The following is a 20,307-nucleotide window of genomic DNA, read 5'->3' as shown; positions in this document are numbered from 1 at the left end:
ACCGAATGGCCCAAGACGGCGTTTCAAAAAAGGGAGGCGGAGGCTTGCGCAATGAAAGTGGTGGCCACATACACCTGCCTGCACCTGCGCCTGTGCCACCTCTCTTCCCTCTCCCTCTCCCTCTCTCGCTCGTGGAATGGAACGAAACGAAGGGGGGTGTGGGTGGGGGACGGAGAGACGGGGGGGACTGTGGATTCTGGACGGCACCGGGGGGACGATTGAGAGTGGGAGGGACACCGGGGGGGGAAGGGAGAAGAGGCCAGGGAAGGGAAGGGTAAGGGAAGCAAAGGTAGCGAAGACAAGTACAGGGTACATGGCCCATTGGCTCGCTGAGTCCCTCGTTTTGATAATGCAATCCCTTCTAGCGCCTGTTGGTCCCCCTTCTGCCCCTCTGTTTCTCTCCTATTCAGCAGTCCCCTCTCTCCCATTCCCGACGGGTTCCCCGTCAGGCACTTTACCATGCCTGGCGTCCACTTTACACCAGATCACCGCGAGAGATTGCGGTCCCCCTCCACAGGTTAAGCGGACGGGGCGCGACACCCTGGTCCAGCAGAGCATATAGTGCATACTAGGTATTCGTACGCGACAGATACAACCTACCAGATACGGTGCAATCCGAGCCGAGTTTGCCAATGGCAAAATAGGAGCGGCGCAGGCGGTGGAGTAGGCGGTACATAACGTGCTTCCAATTCCGCGGCTGCATTTCTGCTGCTGTGCCCTGTGCAGCATCCGTCGACCACCTAACCAATGCATCTGCAACTGAACGTCGAGACTGCCTCACCTTCCCCCTCCGGAAATGTCAGGTACCAAGAAACGCCAGCCTGGGAAGGGAACACCTGTGCCTTGCGCCTGCATTTGTTTGCCCGTGCTCTGTTTGGTTCATTGCCCAGCCGAACTCCCCAAGACAACCTGACTAGGTAGATCTATTGCTGCCGCCAATGCTGCTGTGTCACCACCCCCGCAACAATGGGGACCCGACCGCTCACTCCCTCTCTCGTGCTCTCTCTCTCTCTGTCTGGCTCTCTTGCGAAGTAAATTCTGTGGCCCCATGGATGATGGATGGGGTAGTTAGTGCATTAAAGTGCATCGCAGCGATTCCTCGCCCAACACGCGCCCACCGTCTCGCGCGAATCCCCTCTTGTGTGCCAAAGCACCCAGCCAAGCCCGGTCTTCGCCGATGCATTCCTCTTTCTCTGCTCTGACTCTGCTCTGCCTCGACCACGGCCTGTCTCTGCAGCTGCAGTTGCAGTTGCACAGTGATCACGGTGGGAGGATGGATCCTCTCCCCGTCGATACCAGATGTCCATGCCCGCGCAGTCTGCTCCAGATGAGGTCCGTCCAAACCGGGGCGGCGCAGAGCATGGCCGGAAGATCCCAATCGGCCAAGACGACCCGACCTCTTCAGGCGGGACAGCGAAAGTACCGGGTACTTGTTGGAGGTTGTTCACACCCCCGGTAACCCCCGTGCTTAGACGTGGCCCAGTGTTCGAGCTTGAATACGTGCACTCTAATATCGATTGCCACGAACCTCGTCTGCACATTGCGCACCCATCGCCGCCCGACAAGCTGACACGATGGGGCCGGATGGGGTCATGAATCTGCAACTCGGCCAATTTGCGCCGCGTCGCGCCTCTGCTGCAGGCGGACGGGCGGCCGGACGACGCGCGCAGGGCGACGAGGACGATTATGTCTTTCGTCACCTCTCTCATCATCATTCGACAAATGCACCGCAATAGTTGGCCAAGCCCATCGGTAGCGCCATTCCACGCTTCTCACTCAGCAACCCGGACCGGACCACCTCGAGATTTAAATCACGGCGAATCTAGTAGGGCATAACCCGAAATTGTAAATCTTGTAAGATTGTAAATCTTGTTTGCCCATTTCCACCGCCGCACACGCCCCTAAATGGAATGTCATCTTCAGGCCGTTAATGTCTCACGGCCGCCGGCGTCTAAGCCTCTGCAAGAATAGCGGCGCGTCTCTCTTCTTGGGTTTATTCTTGTTACCGCGCTTCCAGCAGTCTCATGTCTTGGAAGTCCCTATCCTCGTGCTGTCGACACAGGGCCAGACAAGCCAACAAAAAAAAAAAAGGAAAAAAAAAAAAAAAAAGGCAAGACAACAAACGCCTCGGCGTTTGGCGCGCCAGAACAGACGTTTTCTGGTTTAATCCTCTTTTACCGCCCGCACCGCTCTCCGATCCGTCGTCCGTCATCCATTGAACCATAATCAATGAGCCGACGGCCAAAACTTACCTTTCATGCCTTGCAGGCTTCGCTGGGCCGCCACACCACACCACACCCCCTCCCTCCCCTTCGTTTGTCTGTTCCTGGCCGATGGGTGCTGGCCCCCGTCACCACGCATCACTGAGCTCCAACGAGGGTCCCCTGTTGGAGGGATATTATCGACGCCAATCGACAGTCATGCCCTGTCCGTCCCGTCCCACACCCTCGGCCCCTTCAGCTCCCCTCTCCTCCGCCGTCAGCTGCTAATTGCTCGCTATTTCGCAACCAAAGTTCGTTAGCACCCACGGGATAATCTGGCAGCAGTTGATCGCTGGCGCGCCGTCACCGTACACTGCAGCCGCTCTTTTGCGGAATCCCGTCGATCTTCTCCGGGATGCGCGCGTGCCAGAAGAGACACATCCATGGGAAAGAGTTATACCACCTCGTGTGCCCCCTCCCCTGGCGCATGGATTTCCGTCACCGACAGCCTGGGAACAAGGACGGAAACCCCGCCTCCATAGTCCCAGCCTCCACGACAAACAACAACCAACAACACAAAACGTGGGCCAAGCATGAGATACTTCCTGTCCCTCCCCTCCTCCACACCTTGTCAACCAACCCCTCCTACCCTCCATCTCAACCTCCTCCTCCTCACCTCCCCCTCCCCGCCTGGCGCAACCCTCTCGGAAGCTCCAACTTACCTCGGGGACCTCCCATTTAGTCACGTTGCCTTGCCGTGGCTAACGCCAAATATTACCTTTGCGGCTGGAGGAACGCCGTCACCACCACCCAACCAAACCGTCCAAACCCAAATGCTTACAGCACATAAACTCCTGAACCTTGATCATCATCGTGATCCCATACGCCAGGAGGAACAACCCGCGAAAGGACGCCGAGTAAAGAAAGGAAGTAGGAGAAGGAGTGCCTACGCAACAAAATAGCCCATGGCTAAATCCCTCAGTGCCGTCAATGCATGTCCCGTGAAACAAACTCTCCATCCCTCTCTATCTGAAGGGCAACGGATTGGCCCCGAGTTGCCGAGTTCTCTCAGATCCTTCCGAGGAAGGCCAAGATGCAAAGTCATGACAACGCCCTGCTGCTCTTCCGGACCACAGGATAGCGATAGCCCCATCCTTTCCTACCCGCAACTGTCACTTCTACCCCAATAAACCTCCGCCGACGAACCAACTTTCCAACTTCCAACCGGCCTGTTTCTTCCGCATCGACAAGGCTGGGCATGATACCACCAAGCCCCGACTCTGACCCATTGAGAAGATTGATATTGGACACACTCACACTCTGTTCCTGTTCAACCCCCCCCCCCCCCCTTGGTGTCGTCGTTGGTTTTTGCTTCCGTCCACTTGCTTGCTTTGAATCAACTCATCCCACACACACCCCTCCATCCATCCCTCCATCCATCCATCCATCCATCCATACACCCCAAACTCCTCCTCCCACTTTCACTGTCCACACCGTGCCATGTCATACATCGCCGACAAGGGCGATCCTGTCACTCACAATCGCGTTTGGTGATTCGGTTACGCATTGTCTGATCAGGTCGGGCATGCGAGAACTAGCCTCCTCCTCCCCCCTCCCCTTCACCTACACTACACTCAAAGTCCCTCTTGTGCATCTCCCACCACCCCAGTTGCCGATTGCCCGACGACGACGACGTCCAACTGCGCACGAGTTGGAGTTGCAGTGCTCTTCTCCGCCCATTTCTTTTATTTTACATTTTTGTTTTATCCCCCCATCCTCCACGCAGAGAACCCCACGCGCGCGCACCGGCCGGGGGCCCGGTTGGTTGTCTGAAGAAAGGACACGGACAAGACCCCCGTTTACGCGATTCCCACCACCTTGGATCGTGCGCATCGCCCGCCAGCCGAAAAGTTGCGTGCGCGCGAGAGCCCGGTCCAAGTTCGCAGCTGCATGCATGTCTTGGGCCGAATCGCGGCCCCCCCTTCCCCCTCCCCCAAAGCACCGCAGGCAGGCGGTCGTCGCAAGGCGGTCAACCGACCTTTCGTCCAACGACCGCCCGCCCGTACCACCCCCCCCCCCCCAAACACCCACTCTGAGACTCATAGCATAAGGCGGCAGTGGCCATTCCGTCCCTCCGCCAACCCGTGAGGAAACCTCAAGGCGGGGGGTCGATTGGGTGGAGAGATGGATCGGATATGGATACTCTCACATGCTGACGGACAGCTCACCCTGGTCCAGTCGACTCAGACAAATCCATCCACGCACGGGAAGCTAGCTACCTTGCTCTGTAGCGATCGTGACGACAGACTGGAGCATGCGGCATAAACGTGGGGACGGCTAGTCATCACTTTCGTCTAGCACGATCCCGGTAACGTGATCAAAACAATGCAGAAGGATGGTCACCGCTAGAACCCGTGGGAAAAAAAAAGAGCTCAAGGGAAAGAAAACCTATTGAAAGTATCTTGCGGGAATCTGCGCTAAACACACAACGACTGAAGGCGCATGGCCGTTCCCATGTGATTCAACCAATTTGCCCGAAGGCCCTAAGGAAAGGTTTCAATTTCGTTCTTTCCACCAGAGACCAACTCGACTTCCTCGTTGACATCATCATCCCGCGTCACCGTCTCTCGTCGTTCCCCCGTCAATAGCTGGTCTCGAGGTCGAAAGGTAAAAAGAAAGCATGTGCAAATCACTCAGCCCGCTGGCCAATGTATCCCCCAACTCCAGATCTCATGCTGTAGCCGAGATCTTATTTTGTGTGTGCGCAGTAGCAAGCCATGTGCCTCTCTGGACCACGCCGCCGCCTCGCGCGAGTCCGATCGATCCGAGAATGGCGCCCTTTCAAGACGTCGAAAGGGGATGCATGTGAGGTTTTTTTTTTAGTTGTTCCGCACTCCAGGAAGAAGTATTTTTACATTTAGAATAACAAGTGACAGTCAGACGACGCGAAGGGGGGCGAGGTGTCGTATAGAAGCGCGTGTCTGAGGGCGGAATGTCCTGGAGAATGGTAGTTGTGGTCATTTATACATCCCACTCCTCCTCCTCGGTGCTGAGGGCGGAGAAGGAGCCGTAAGACGGGGCGGGCTTCGCAGCCTTGCCGTTCGATGCGGCCGGCTTCTGGACCGCCTGGGCAATGGGACGGGACTGAGCGGGAGCGGCGCTGACGGGCTCGGGGGAAGGGGCCCGCGCCTCCTTCTTGGCCTTCTTCGAAGCCTTGGCCGGGACCGTGTTCCACTCATCCTCCTCCTTGAGGCGCTCCAGCTGCTCCTCCTCCGAGGGGAGAGAGGAGATCCAGCTGTCGGAAGTCTGGGTGGGAGCGGCGGTGCCGTTCTTGGCCGGGGCCTCGAAGGTGTCGAGGGGCTGGATGGCAGCAGAGCTACCGTTGGCGGAAGTGCCGTTGGCGGAGCCGGCAGTCCAAGCGGACTGCTTGCCGTTGACAGCAGCCATGAACTGCGAGCCGTCCTTGGCGGGAATGCCAGCGGCCTCGCGGGCGGTGCGGCGCTGCTTCTCGAGCTTGACCTTGCGCTCCTTCTCCTCTTCCTCGCGAGCGGCCTTCTTGGCCTCGTTCTTCAGGCGGTTCTGGCGCTGCTTCTTGGTCTCGGCCTGCTCAGGGGCCTTCTGAGCCTTGGCCTTGGGCTTCTCCTTGTCGGTGCCGGTGAGGCGGAGAACAGAGGGACCAGCAGCAGCAGGCTCGAGCATGTCGCTGACGCCGCTGGCGTCAACAGGCGCAACCTCGGGGGAGGTAGCAGGAGACTCATCCTCGTCAGCCTCGACGGCAGGGGTCGAAGTCACAGGCTCCTTGGCCTCGGCGACCTCGGCAGACTTCTTTTGGGTAGCCTTCTCGGAGGGCTCGGCAGCGCGCGACTGCTTGACGGACTTTGTCTTCTTCTTCTGCTCTGCGGACTTGCCGGTGAACTTCTTGCCCTCCTTCACGGTGGCCATCCGCTTGGCGAAGTCGGTGTTATCGACCTCGTCCTTGGGGTCATTGCTCAGCCATGTGGTGGGAGTTGTGTCAGTGGCGCTCGACGAGCCCTTGTCCTCTGTGGTTGGCTTGCTTGAAGCAAAGGCAGCCTTTCGCTGCTTCTTTGCGTTGGTCTCCTTCCGCGGCTCCACGGCGGCCTTGGCTCCCTTGGAAGTTTGAACAGGCTTCTTGTTGTTGAAGTAGCGATAGCTGAAGCCACCGGCAACGAGGATGCACACAAGGTATCCGCCCAGAGTCTGGGTGGTCAGGAAGTCCGAAGCTGGCATTTTGGGGGATTTTGGTAGCGCAGGGCGCTACGAGTTGGGTATTAGGGGGTGGTGTCGATTAGGCAACGTGGCGTGCAGTTGAGGACAGCGGCTTATCGGATCAAGTACCGCAAGCTGGAGGGTGCCGTGTAGTCACAATGAGGCTTTGGCACCTGGCTGATGTAGGTGTGGAGAGATCCGGATGTCTGGTGAATGAAGGGTTAGCGATGAGGTTTAAATTGTGCTGAGCTCCGAACGGGAGTAGATGATCCGAGGCACCTGGGGCGAGTGCTGATGGAAGACATACAGTGGGAGGATGCGCAAGGGAGATTGGGGGCGCACAATTGATGGGGTTGATTGAAGATGAAAGGCAAGAGCGATGATGCTCGGGGTGGACGGTTAAAGGAAACACGGGAAAAAGGGAAGGAGGGAAAAGAGGCGATAAAGGAGGCGTCTCGACCACGCGGTTGAAAGACGGGCTGGATGTCGTGTTCAGATGCAGGTAGCTTGGCAAGCAGAGACAGCCGGGAAAAAAAGTTACCAGGTGGCTTCTCAGCAATTGTGCCTGCCACCAGTGGCCCAGTCCAGTAGCAATGGGGGTCTAGTGAAGGCGAGCGACTGGGGTCCCGTCACGGATCCAAAAGCCGACCGCCGCAAAGGTGCTCCTGCTGCACCACACCCGACATGCATCCGAGTGCCCAAGAGCGGGAACCACGTATTGGGTCTGGTGCCGTTTTGTCGCAGGTCCCCAGGGAAATGTTTCTGGTTGGGGTTGGCCCGACCTGAGATGAAGCAGGATGCGAGGAGGAATAGGGATACAGTGCGAGTGAATGATGCGTTGCGAGATGAAAGACAAGAGACAGATGAATGGGTGATACTCGAGACCAATTGAGCAAAGTATCGCACTTACTGTCGTTCACCGGTCGGGCTGGCCGGTCTGGTGTTCTCCCTTGAGCTGGATAGATGAGGTTATCTCACCAGGGTGTTGTTAGGTAATTTCCTGGATCAGCTTCAAAGTGACAGCTTCACGTTTCCACGGGGTGAAGGGGTCCGCCTTTCTGGACCCTAGCACGGGCTCGGGGAATTGGAGCAGCAAGGTCACGTGCTGGGTCAGTGAGGCAATGTGGCAACACACAATGGCCTAGAACTCACGTGACCTTATTACACCGATGCACACCTTGATTGGGCCTAGCGGAGGATTTGAGCATCAGCTGGAAGGGCGCGCCAAGTACACACATATGATAGGAGCTTCCCTGGTTGAATTGCCAGAAAAAACGCCCGTCGGCCTAGTACCGAAAGATTCGACTGGTGAAGAAGATACAAAGATGTCCCATAGCTTCTTTCGGGTTTCCGAAGTAAAAAAATTAAAGAAAAATTCAAATGTAAATGTCAAAAGTCAAAGGCCATAGAAAACGCCCGCGCGCATGTACTGCCTCAAACCATCTTCTTTATGTCTCGCCAGAGACCTTTTTACCTGTGTCTCGTCCAATGTTGGAAGGTCTAGTGTAAAGTCACAAAGTCCCCAATGTCGGGTTCCCCTGATAGGAGCTGCGAGGTCCACAATCTTATCATTGTATCTCGATTCCCGGAACGGCCTAGCGTCTCTCTCTCTCCAGTATCAGCGTCGCAACCCCACCATCAACGTCGGCAATGAGGGGTTCGCTAGCAATTCTCTACGCGTCGCCAATTCCTAGCAAGACCCGTACGGGAAGGCACTTAACAGCTCAGAGCCGTTCATTAATACAGAAAGATTGGGACCGGTCAGCTCCGTTAGCTTACCTCACGTGGTCGCCGAAGTCCGCGCCTGACTCATCAGGTTCTGCTTCCCTATATCACTGCCCATCGGTTCCTGTCACAATAGCGGCTTCGACGTGGTTGTCTTGAGACGAAAAATATATTCACTCTCATCACAATTCACGATAAGAAACAAAGATAGACGCTCGTATATATATCAGTCATGGCTCCCAAGAATCGTGTCATCATCGATTCCGACCCCGGTAAGGCTCCTTGGAGGTGTGCCAGAGAAAATATGTCAAACTTAAAGCTCACAATCGTGCAGGCATCGACGATGTTTTGGCTATGCTGTTGGCTCTGTCGGCCTCCCCTGAGGAGCTGGAGGTCATGATGATCTCCGTTACCTACGGCAACGTGCCCTTGCAAAGGTACGCACATCGTCATTCGCGCCCGGTTTTGCATTCCTAGTTTTAACTCGAGGTAGCTGCCTGCGTAACGTTGTTGCTCTCTTCCACGTCTTGGAGAAGGAGATTGCTTGGCGCAAGGCAAATGGCAAGCCCGAAGGTTTCGAGACGTTGAAGTCCTTCAAGCCCATTGTCGCCGTTGGCGCCGAGCACCCCTTGGAAGACGACGAGCTGGCCGCCGATTACTTTCGTAGGAGATTCTTGGAACACCCCAAACTACCAAGTACTGACCATTCATAGACGGACTTGACGGCCTTCACGGTGTCCATGACAAGTACCCTCACCTCTCTCCTGATGACCGATGGAAGTCACTCATTCACACGGAGAAGAACATTGACCATGACCCCTCGCCCTTTTCCCAGTACTTTACACCGGCCAAGCAGGTCGCACATAAGGAGATTCTGCGCATCTTGAAGGAGAACCCCCCCAACACAATTTCGATTGCCGTCGTCGGCCCGATGACGAACGTGGCCCTGGCGGCTGCCGAGGACCCCGAGACTTTCCTCCGTGTTAAGGAGCTGTGTGTCATGGGCGGTGCCGTCCACGTCGAGGGAAACATCACCCCCACCGGTGAATTCAACACCTTTGCCGACGCTGTCGCGGCCGCCAGAGTCTTTGCCTTGACCTCCCCCACCCCGCGCTCAACGATGCCGCCGATTTCCGAGAAGCGGTCATCACTTCCCCCCTACCCGGCCAAGCTGTCCAAGAAGCTAAAGTTGACGTTGTTCCCCCTGGACATCACCACACCCCACCTTCTCAGGAAGAACTTCTTCACGGAAAGCATCAAGCCCATTGTGGATTCCGGCAGCCCCCTCGGCCAGTGGGTCGACCACTTCATGTCGAAGACGTTCGAGAAGATCGATTCCATGGAAGGCAACGGCGAGGAGCCCGGCCTCTCTCTGCACGATCCATTGACCATCTGGTACCTGCTTACTCAGTCCGACCCCAAGTGGAAGCCCGTCGCAGAGCCAGAAGATATCCGAATTGAGACGACCGGCCAGTGGACGCGCGGAATGCATGTCATCGACACCAGAATCCGAGCCAAGTACACCGAGGCGGCCCTCGAGGTTAGTGAGTCTAGCGAGGGTGTAGATGTCTTGACCTTGGCCGAGGTTCCGGGAGACACTGGCGGCTGGCTCAGCACCGGCAGGGGCAACAGAGTTAACAGGATGGTCGAGTCGCCCGGTGAGGAGTTGTTTGCGCCCGATCTGATGAAGAGAATCTTTGGATAAGATACTGAGTGACCACCCAAAGAAGAAAAGCCCGCAAGTGGCTTTCGCGGACTCGTGTCAGCACAACAGCTTTGAGACTGGCATGGAGATTGGGTAGAAGAAAGGCAGGCGCATACCCCGTAGGAACCCAATGTCATTTTCTACCAACCCAGAAACATTCAACGCCGTTTTGTGTGTGCGTGCCTCGAGGCAGCAAGCTCATGTCTTCCCAACACTCGGGTATCCCGCTCGTAGAAGAAAAACGTTCCGTGATGTACTCAAACAATGCCACTCCATCCCATGCCGTGTCGCTCTCTGCCGTCTATACGTGCTTGGTTCCTCCAATGGCGGATCCCTTGACCTCGGTCCAGTTGATGCTCTCGTCTAGTTGTTCGTCCACCAGGCCGATTGTGCAGACGTTGTCGCCTCGGACGAGGTAGAGGCCAAGCGGCACTTCAACAGAGGGCTCGCCGCTCTCCGGGGTTTGGATCACTCGCTCAGTGGCACTGCTGAGGACCTGGGCGCAACAACCGGGTTAGCTGGGTGCAGCGGCTACAAGAAACACGGCGACGAAGCTTACAAGGTTTGTGGACTGGTCGGCAGCTTCCAGAGTGCCCACCAGGATTCGGGAATCCGACGTCACAATAAGAACTTTCTCTGATAGGGAAACCGTCAGCGTACCGCGGGGAAGGACATGACTGAGTTGCTAGATGGGGACGTACTGTTGAGGTAGCCTCCGAGGGTTGCCATGGCTGCGGTTGGAACTCGGCGGTAGGACGAACTGTATTGTCTGGTGCTGCCTTTATTTTGAGCTTGAGCTGAAAGCGATTTGTCAAGTGCGAGTTGTGCTGTGCCTGGAAACCCGAGAAATGTAGTGCCTTGTTCCGTGGGGTTTATAGTACCACGATGTTGACTCTGACGTGAAATTCGGATTTCAGAGTGGAGGGACCTGGGAGCTTCCAGGCTAAGCCGTTTTGGGAGTGGAGGCAAGCGCGCGTGGTGCTCGTGAGCAATCAAAGAAAGAAGCTCGCGTAGCACCTGGCCTGTGCACCCGTTTATACAGGTTGACTCCTTTAATTGTCAATGTCCCGTTGTAGCCGTTGTTACACTGGCTATTGTCTTGGGAGTGACTCCATTCCATCAACTCCATCCAAATCTTTGGAGCCTCAATAATCGGCCGTACTGGACAACACTTGCTTCTTATTTCACGCCTGCATGTGTTTCCCCCTGGCCCATTGGGTTCCCTGCTCTGTGCAATGCCGAACACGAACCGTAATCTTGGTGTGGTGCCGGGCAAGTGCTCAATGCCGTATCATCACAGATGACCGCCAAGTCTCCCAAAACGGCAGCTCCCCGACCGCTCTAGCCAGGACTGCAGCCCGTAATATTGTGTCGGCTGCTGCGCCGCATGGCTTCCCCTAGCCAGCCATACTCACAGGGCGACGACCCCAGCGAGGTATCCATTTGACTGAGTAGTGCTTCTTCGTTTTCCTCGATATTTTACTTTACTCACACTCTGCTCCGAGCCCGAACATTGAGAGCCCTCGACGGTGATGAGGCCATCAGTGACTCATTGAGGCATCTTGAACCCTTATCTGGCTTAGGATGCATAGACGGCATCGCCTCCACACACCAAAATGAATGCGCCTGGAGAAGACGACGCGTCTGGCGTCAGCCAGAAGTTCATCTTCTCCTGGTCCGAAGAGAAAGGAATCAGACGCCGGCTCATAGCAAGCGCGCTCTTCTTCGACCTAATAGCAGTAGCTCTCGCCCTCGCTCTCTGTATCGGCGGGTGGACCAAGAATGACGTTTCATTCACCGGCGATATCATCAGCGGAGACACGCATCTCGTAACAGTTAGTCAAGGCTTACCCTCATCATCCACGTTCCCGTCGTTGACATGACCCAGTGGTCAGCGGCCTATCAAAGGAATAGCAGCCAGCCCGGAAATAGCACCTTCGTCATGAGCTGGTTCCTCAGTAGCTGCTGCTTCGCAGATATAAGCAGCAGCGACGGCTCGAGGGTTAGGGGCTGTATACATCGCACCCCGGGCAGCCCTTTCAACCTTCACGCCATCATGGGCGACATCACCGCCAAAGTGGCCGAGGAGGAGTATAACACTGGTGCATTCATGGGTCTGGAGAGGCTTGACTTGCCCGACAAACCCACGGTAGACTCATCGCGCGACGCACTCGCCTCCTACGGTATCTTCCTGGCAATCAGTCTCGGGGTCTGGCTGTGGCAGGTGATTATCAGGAAAAACAGCATCCGGACCAACTCATCCTCCTGGCGCGTCATGGCAGGGTTGCAGGCAGTCGCGGCGATCGCGCTGTTGGTCGCATCCGCAGTGACAACAGCAGCCGCCTACAAGGCGAACAGTATCCTTGGAGGTTTGGAAGGCGTCTTCAGGTACCACTCAATCGGTGTGTCGTTCTCGGCCATGACATGGTGCGCATTCATTTCCCACCTCCTCGGCCTGGCTGCGTACGCCGGTTCGGTATACATGTGGGAACGGCTACAGCAGCCGGAGCTATACCCACCAGAGCTGGAGCCAGAGCATAGCCCGGAGTCGGCAACGAGGCTGGCGGTCCCTCCAGGGGCCGGAGCGCGTGCGCGGCGCAGGGCAGAACTTCCGGTCCACCGAGAGCATGACCCAAACGATGTCGACGACGAACTGCCGCCATATTCGAGGGTCGATCCAAACGCAGGGGACCTGGACAGACGAGCAGAGCCCAATGGACCGGCTGCCTTGCAAGAATCCTTCGAGATGAACGATATGAGCATGGTCAGGAACCAGGGCGCTCTGCACAACGAGGATTTGAGCGTCCCGGCTCCAGACTATTATGAGCTGCATGAGAGGCCGTCGAACCACGGAACAGGATCGGGCCCCGAGGGGTCGAGAAGTTGATTTTGAGTTGGAGCATGAGATAATTAGTACCAAAGATAACTCCTCATAATACATGATGCAATAATGCCGGCCTGTCCCCCCACGTACCCAGACACATGGTTAAGGGTCGCCTGACACGAGTAGTTGCCAAGGATCTGTAAACAAAAGTTGGGCAGTCAGAGTTGCCATTGACGGTTGGATAGCAAACCTCCAGCTCCTGACAACTATGAACATTGGTGTCCAGAGACGCCTGTGCAGTGTAGCCGAATGCTTCGTGTGTTCGAGGCTCAACCTCTAACAGGCACTAAAAATCCATTATTCAGCGACGGACACGACGTGGCTCGGATGGCCCCCGGAGCCGCTGCCCACTGCAACAGCGCGCTAAACGGGCCCCCAAAGAGCACTACAATTTGGCAGGAAGTGCGCTAAAGTCGCACCCGCTGGGTCCTATGGCCACTCCACCGCGCCAGCTCCACTCAACCGTCAACTATAGGTAGGGCAGTAGCTTAAATCCGACCTCTTCCAAAACCGTTTCTTGCCTCCCGCCAAACTTCACATCCCCAACAGAACACGCTCGCTCGCGATGCCCTCCCAAGACGCGCCGAGCATCTACGCGGAGCTGCTCGCAAACATCCGCCAGCTCTCCATTGCCGTCTCCCTCCCCTCACCCGCCGGTACACACACGGGAGGCATCGTCGGCCCAGACGGCGCGACGCTCGAGCTCCAACACGCCGGCGCGCAGGCCTCCTTCGTCCTGCCCGGCAGGGTCCATGCTGCCGGAGCTGCTCTGCCCACACCGCCACCGGGGTCGCGCGCAATATCATGGCGCCTCCCGCTGGCCGAGTCCTCGGCACTGCCGACGCGCAGCCCGCACGATGAACCCGTGCCGTGGACGGCGGTGGACCTGCTCCCGGGCTCACCCGTAGCCTGCAGGAGCTGCTCGGCGCCCCTCGTGCCAGAGGGGAAGGCGAGGGAGTGGAAGGACCTCCCGAGCGAGAACTGGGCCGAGATGATGGACTTCTGGCACTGCCACAAGCCGACGGACCACGAGCATGCCGAAGACCACGAGCACCTCGCCCGGCGCGGGTACGGCGCCAACTCGTCCATCGCGGCGCAGCCCGGCATCGGGATGGTGGATCTCACCTCGTTCCTGTTTTCCGAGTCCGACTGCACGGGTCTGACGGTGAGTTCACTCTTGCTTGCATGCTATTCCCTCCTGCGGTTCCCCCCTTTCGTGAGGATATTGCCTTTTTTGTTATTATTATCCCATGTGACAATGTTCAACACGGGGCATTAAGAAGGAGGCCATATCGTGCAGTACCAACTGCCGTTCAGTGATGTGGTCACCGATACTCCGCCCCGAGATCAACGTTTTTTTTCCTACCTTCGTCGCTCCCGCTCCACGCGGGCTTCCGACAATCCAAAACCTCTACCCCTTCAGGGGCTAGACGGGTTTGGCCTTGTTCGGTCGAAGACGGCCCCTCGTGCTTCCATCGGGGACTCCCAGAGCCCGTGGGTCATCCACCCCGGGGAAGAACATACGAGGGGACATATACAGTACATACCCGCCGCATACGGGGGCAGCGCCTTCTTTTCTTCTTTTTCCCTTTTCTTTTTTGGCTTACTTGTTCCTCTCTCGTTGCAGTTTTCTTCGTCCTCGTCCCACGACGACGCGGGGTCAGACGCCAGCTCGGCAGTCCTGGCCGGCGAAGCTGATCCCCCCCCGAGGATGCTCTACGTGTTCTGCTCGGGCTGCAGGGCCCACGTCGGCTTCTTCAACGTTGCCATCTTCTCTGTCGTCCTGCTCAAGTGGCAAGTGTCATGCCAAACGGTGGCGCCCGCCGCCGCCAACTCCCCACGCCCGCCCCCAAGCAGCTCCGACTGCCTCGCCGCCACCCTGATCGCCACCCTCTCGCGGTCCGGCTCGTCCAAGTCTGTGGTCGTGCCCGCGTTCCAGCCGGCTCAGATCACCGCTGCCGACGGCGCGGGCGGCGGGTTGTCGTCGTCCCCCGCCCTGCACCTGTGGATCCTAAACAGTAACATCACCTACGCCTCCTCACAACGTGAGGGCCCGCGCTCCGCTATCAAGCTCCTGTACCGGGAGATCGCCCAGCACGAGGCTGACTCGATGCTCGAGTCCATGACGTCGGACGTGCAGGAGGTCAGCCTCCCGACGGCGGCCATCGTCAAGGCCGCCGCGGCCCTAAAGGGCAGCAGCGAGCTCCTCCCGCCAAGCGAGCGGGTGTTTAAGGAGTGGAACGTCGGACTTCTGGACAAGTGGCAGGCAGGAAGCGTATAGACATCTTGCGCGTTGCATGTTTCCCCCCCACGAGAAGCATAGGGGCTGCGGCTGGCAAGTGGTAGGTGGACAGACAGCCAGAAAAATTGAGACGGGACGGCCGCCGGCGGTCAGAGCACCTTGGTCATACATGCTTACCACTATCGGGACATGCCCCGTCCGCGTTGGTAAGCGGGGGGCGGATCTCAAGTCGATCGACCACGTTCGATAATGGGGGCCTCTGACATTCTGCACATGATACCTCTCCCCAGATGACTGTGTGGGATAGCCAGACCAGCAGTGGAAGGGGGGCCAGCCAGGCCATGTATCAGAGGCAAAAAAAAAATTAAAAATTCGCTAGAGAACACGGCTTCTAACTCGGATGATCCGATGGCAAGCCGCGGCGCTTCAAGCCGCTTCCACATAACCAAAGAGAACGGACGGCGACGGGCGGGGGAGTTTTATGTTGAGAAAGCAGCATGCATGCACGAAAAGGTAGCACGGTGGCGGAAGACGAGGCCTGCGTCACGCCGCCATAGAATTAGCGACAGGATGGGAGGTTCACACCCCTACCCCTCCTTGTATGAAATAGGATTTTTCCAAGAAAAAAAAAATCAAAGACCGAACCATTTCCCTCTGGGCTCCTTGGCAACATTCCCGCTCTAGATAACTCCGACCCGTGCCAGTCGCAGCTCGTTATGGAACTCTTATGATGAACGGCTCACAAGATGTTAGCAGTGTGTGTGTGTTTGAAGAGGGGAGACAGAAAAGGAGGTAGGTAAGAGTGACTGGTTAACATCACCATGCAGAAGAGACACATCGGTGTTCATAACTTGGCAAGCCATCGATTCAGCGGCTAAACAAGTTGCTAAGAATAATACAATCATCCACTCCACGTCCTTTTTCATCTTCATCAAAGATTCAACAACATTCCTCCTTCGCCTTCCATTGCTCCTATTCCCTCCCGCCTACTGTCTTCCCATACAACAGGTATATGACGGCAGCCGAGAAGGATACACCAGAAAGAGTTGCCCCGTTGCAACCGTCAACACCCTGAGATGCTTCCCCTAACCCCCTTGATGGTAAACAAAAAAATAGATAATTACATTTTCGGCCAAACAACGTGGTCGAGTGTTTTCGAGTTCTCTGCGATATTGGTATCACGGAAATGACTGACTGAGAAGGGAACGACCTGTCCCGGGTCTCGCTCTAAGAGGAATGTACAGAAGAGATGATGCTTGGAAGAGAAAATAAAATGAGAACGAAACGCGAGATTTTGGTAAAGGGAAACTAGGTTCACGAGCGGAGAATTACGCCGCCTGAGGGAACATGCCATGCCTGCGGTCGTGCGAGATGTCGGAGTGATGGAAAAGGAAAAGAAACTTGCACGGCGGACAGTTGGATGGACGGCGGTAGTAGGTAGGTAGGAAGATAGTTATGTGTGCGTCTCGAGAGACATGATAGTAAATGTAAGGGATGTAATGAGTGATGGACTTTTCAGTGCTCTAAGCCGTCTATGCTGGAATGCAGAGGCCCCCGCCGAAAACGATTCTCCGGAAAAGACCTGGGTATAAAAAAAGGACGGATCATGATTTTGGGGTGTCGTGAAGCGCCATGAGCGAGAGCGGAGCCCGCAGTGTTGCGCAGTGGCGATTAGTGTCTCATCACCGCCATGGCTTCAGATGAACTCTGGCCGAAACCTAGTGGCTGTTTTGCCGGTCTTTGTTGATTTCGCCCAGGTTAAGCCAGCTCATGTCTGTCGATGTTGATGCCTTGGCAAGCGGGGGCTGCTGGCTGACGCCGTTCGGGGCAACTAGTTGCCGAGACGGAATGCTCGGGGCCAACGACGTAGGGTAGAGGCTCTCCGCATACACGCTGCTCGGCGCGCGATTGGCACCCCAAGGCTTGGAGGCACTAATAGGGTCCCAGGTATCACGAACACTCTCAGGAATACCGCTCGAATATCCGGAGGAGGCGTCTGAGGTAGGTCGGCGGGGTGATTCGATCTTGCCCGACACCCCGTCCCTGAAAGGGATCTGGTTGGAGTAGGTTGATACAGTTGGACTGCCCGAAACCACGCGGCTGAGTTCCGGCCGGCCATCGTGCTGAATTGGCGGGACAGTGGACAAGTCCTGAGTGATGAGGTGCAGGGGCGGGACGGTGGCGGAGTCCTGAGTTATCCGGTTCTTTTGTTGGGCATTGGAGTAATGAGAGCTTCGGTCGGAGTCGACGGTGGTGCGCTTCGAGTTGCCGAATCCCAGAATGTTGAGGGCACTGCCGCCAGACCAGTACCGGTTCCAGCCAGAGCTCCTGCGCGTCTCACCAGCGCGGCCCACGGGGGCTCCACGAGGAGTAGGACGCGGCTCAACAACGTCGGCAGCGAATGAAACACCCTTCTCGTCGCGAGAGGGAGGTGAGAGAGCAGGGGGCTCGTTCATATGAGGTATGGGCTTGCCGATGGTGCTCTTGAAGAAGCTGTTTGAGGTTTCGCGCTTGCCTCCGCTGTTGGGTCCGCCGCCGGCGGACTTTGGCCCGCCACCATTAACCTTGCCCATCAAAATTGCCATGGAGGAAAACGATCCCGCCGAGTCTTGTGGCTGGTGGCCTCGGAAGTGAGCACCTGGGCTCATGTTGTCGTTACCATAACCGAAGCCGGCCTTCTCATCGGGGAAACCTCTCGGGGTCTGACCTCTCTCCACGTTTTGCTGGTTCTTGCCACGGCGTCGTCTAATGCAAAACAGGATCAGGCCAAGAAGGATCATGATACCGGTGATAGTGCCGAGGACAATGCCAAGGATGGCATTGGCACTAACCGATGCTCCAGCGGCAGGAGCAGCCGTGGCAGTGCTAGCGGATGACGAGGCAGAGGCAGGCGAGGAGACAGAGGCGCTGGCAGAGGAGGGGAGGGTGGACTGAGAGCCGACCGATGAACTGGTCGCGGTTGAGCTCGAAACGGCACCGCTGGTCGAGCGCGTCGGTTCGCTGGTAATGAGAACCTCCTGCTCGTTCAGCTTTTGGCTGGCGTCTTGCCAACTGTTTTCACGGGCGTTGAACATGCAGAGAACATCATCGACAGCGCCCGACCCTCCTGCAAAAACGACAAGCCCATCGGAACCCTGGGCAAGGGCGTAGTTGGTCCGTGTGCCGGTGGGCGCCAAAGTATTGTTGTAAGCGGGCCAGTCGCTGAGAGTCAAGGCACGCTTGTCAAATCCGTGCTCCGTGTCTCTCGTCGACTTCTTCGATACCGCAGTGGAGTTCACGACAGGCTTGCCCTCGGCGTCGATGAGGACCATTCGCTGGACCACATTCGGCGAGATCGCCAAGTCGAAGGTGTACAAGCTTTTGCTCCCGTCGTCTCCATCCATAAGAACCGCCTGTATCGCCGTCCTGTCCTTGGTCAAGGCTTCAGCGAGGCTCGCGCCCGAGTCGGTCCATACCGTATCGGGGTTGAAAAGCATAACTTTGGTGTTCGTCGTGCTGCCTCCAATCATTACCGCCTGTGTGTCGGACCATGCGAGAAGAATGGGGTTCACCACAGGCGGAGCTGTCGACGAGTAGGCTCTTGTGCTGAAAGGTGCAGATGCACCGACCACGAAGGTCTGCGTTGAGGGGCCCGCGTATCCATCTTGGCTGCCAGCGTATATGACGATCTGGTCAGTGCCGGGGAGATAGGTGGCTCCGTGCAGCAAGCGTTCTTGCGTGACGGGGTCTTGTGGTGTAATAGACTCCCATTTCCCCGTCGCGTAGGTGTACTTTTGCAGTCCGCGGTAGTCTGCCGAGGTTGCCTTACCTCCCACAATGTACAAGCCTGCCTGGCTGGCATCCTTTGGGTTTGAGCCCACGCAGACGGCACCCGTTACCTGCACACCCTGTGTCAAGGTCTTCCATTTCGCACCTTCTTCGAGTGACAGTGACTGGAAGGCACCAGCGGAATATGTGTAGAGAACGTTGTCGTGAATGACTGAGCAGATGTTGTCCAGAGCAACTTTTGGCTCGGGAAGAGACATCGTGTCCGTCAGTTCGGGTTGAGTGATGGAGAGAATGAATGTTGTTTTATCGTCGGTGTAGATGCGAGTTAAGGATAGTATAAGTAAGTGGCGTGCAGTCTACAGCATGACGTGTGTCGTTGGCGACCAGGATCTTCGAATCCGAGGTGGATTCCTCGCAGCGGAAAACCGTTCTTGTTACGAGGTACAGAGTCGTCTCGATACAAACCAGAGAAAGATGATGATCTTGGCGGGCTGGCTGGCGGAGACGGCTCAGTGGTTGCACAAAAGCGAGGGCCTTCGAGGCTTCGGATCGGGAGTTGAAACGGACGGGATGTCGAAGTGAATTCGGTCAGTCGGTCCCAAGCTGGTAGGACGTATGTGAAGCCGAAGGCGAGAATCGAGAAGCGGCCGAAGGAGAAAAAGAAACCAAGCCTTCAAGCTCGTCGTGGGATGGGAAGCGGTGCCCTTGTCTCGGGTTTGATCTGCAGAACAAAGTTTCTGGTGTTTCCCGAGAGACGGCTGGTCCCAGACACGCTCGCACACACACGCAGGAAGCAGGAGAAAATGGCCCGGATGACTGGGTGGGAAGAGAACAAAAGGATCTGGTCTCCTGAGTTCTGAAGGCTTTGGCGTCGCAGGATTCTGGGGGTGTGGCCAAGCGGAGACCTCGCAGTCGTTGGTCGGATCGGTATGTTCGAGTGTGTCGTGGGAATGTCGTATCGCCCCTGTGATGGGCTATTACTGTTGCTCGTGGCGATCGGCCGATTTCTCGGAGTAGGAGGGAGGAGAGAGGCGAGCGGTCGTATGTGTGTTGCCGCGTGACGGAATCGAAAAAGGCTTACAATGAACTGCTCTTGTTTTTCTCGCGAGATTCAACGTTCCAGACGATGAGTAGCAATTCCACCTCGAAAGAGCGAAAAATGCACACACGGCACCAGGAGGAGAGAAGGAGAGGAAACGGAGACCAAGGGAGACCAGCAGAGAAAGAGAGGCGACAGACTGGAAAAGAGTGGTACCTCGTTCGGGTGGTGCGTGTGAGTGGTGCGGCCCTGTCAGCCAGCGGACCAGCAGCAGGAGTCGACGCAGGCACAGCCCAAGTTGCAGGCGAGGAAACACGAGGCAGGGATCCCGGGGATCGTGACTGGGGGTCGCCAGGAACGTCCTGGTTGCCCGTCCGGGGTGGCTTGGACGGATGACGGGCGAATCAGACGGTCCAGGAGCCATCAGATGGAGACATAGCAGGGGTGTACCTGAACCAGCGCCAAAGAGGAGGACGGGCCAAGAATACTTGGATGGGTGGTGAGACAATGCGGTGC

The 20,307-nt window shown here is 56.8% G+C and overlaps 6 protein-coding genes across 6 annotated transcripts; 3 read left to right on the top strand and 3 right to left on the bottom strand.

The window, feature by feature from the left end:
* Positions 1–5,222: 5,222 nt before the first annotated feature.
* EsH8_I_000808 (uncharacterized protein) lies at positions 5,223–6,449 on the bottom strand (the record flags this gene model as incomplete). Its single annotated transcript, XM_083268221.1, has 1 exon — positions 5,223–6,449. The coding sequence occupies one exon, from the start codon at positions 6,447–6,449 to the stop codon at positions 5,223–5,225; it is 1,227 nt and encodes a 408-aa protein (XP_083118659.1).
* Positions 6,450–8,385: 1,936 nt separating this feature from the next.
* On the top strand, positions 8,386–9,858 carry EsH8_I_000807 (Inosine/uridine-preferring nucleoside hydrolase domain-containing protein; the record flags this gene model as incomplete). The annotated part of the gene is made up of 4 exons (XM_083268220.1): positions 8,386–8,425; positions 8,488–8,590; positions 8,647–8,816; positions 8,867–9,858. 4 exons carry the CDS (start codon positions 8,386–8,388, stop codon positions 9,856–9,858), a joined length of 1,305 nt encoding a protein of 434 aa, XP_083118658.1.
* Positions 9,859–10,159: 301 nt separating this feature from the next.
* Positions 10,160–10,587, bottom strand: EsH8_I_000806 (U6 snRNA-associated Sm-like protein LSm8; the record flags this gene model as incomplete). The annotated part of the gene is made up of 3 exons (XM_083268219.1): positions 10,160–10,354; positions 10,418–10,494; positions 10,560–10,587. The coding sequence occupies 3 exons, from the start codon at positions 10,585–10,587 to the stop codon at positions 10,160–10,162; spliced, it is 300 nt and encodes a 99-aa protein (XP_083118657.1).
* Positions 10,588–11,474: 887 nt separating this feature from the next.
* EsH8_I_000805 (uncharacterized protein) lies at positions 11,475–12,745 on the top strand (the record flags this gene model as incomplete). The annotated part of the gene is made up of 2 exons (XM_083268218.1): positions 11,475–11,693; positions 11,747–12,745. The coding sequence occupies 2 exons, from the start codon at positions 11,475–11,477 to the stop codon at positions 12,743–12,745; spliced, it is 1,218 nt and encodes a 405-aa protein (XP_083118656.1).
* A 562-nt stretch (positions 12,746–13,307) lies between these two features.
* On the top strand, positions 13,308–15,023 carry EsH8_I_000804 (HECT-like ubiquitin-conjugating enzyme-binding-domain-containing protein; the record flags this gene model as incomplete). The annotated part of the gene is made up of 2 exons (XM_083268217.1): positions 13,308–13,907; positions 14,370–15,023. The coding sequence occupies 2 exons, from the start codon at positions 13,308–13,310 to the stop codon at positions 15,021–15,023; spliced, it is 1,254 nt and encodes a 417-aa protein (XP_083118655.1).
* Positions 15,024–16,702: 1,679 nt separating this feature from the next.
* EsH8_I_000803 (uncharacterized protein) lies at positions 16,703–19,009 on the bottom strand (the record flags this gene model as incomplete). Its single annotated transcript, XM_083268216.1, has 1 exon — positions 16,703–19,009. The coding sequence occupies one exon, from the start codon at positions 19,007–19,009 to the stop codon at positions 16,703–16,705; it is 2,307 nt and encodes a 768-aa protein (XP_083118654.1).
* Positions 19,010–20,307: the final 1,298 nt, after the last annotated feature.

This window comes from Colletotrichum jinshuiense, chromosome 1, assembly GCF_051148585.1.
Source record: "Colletotrichum jinshuiense chromosome 1, complete sequence".
NCBI lineage: Eukaryota > Fungi > Ascomycota > Sordariomycetes > Glomerellales > Glomerellaceae > Colletotrichum > Colletotrichum jinshuiense.
The sequence above is the reverse complement of the archived record's forward strand: the minus strand, read 5'-3'. Positions and strand labels throughout refer to the sequence as shown.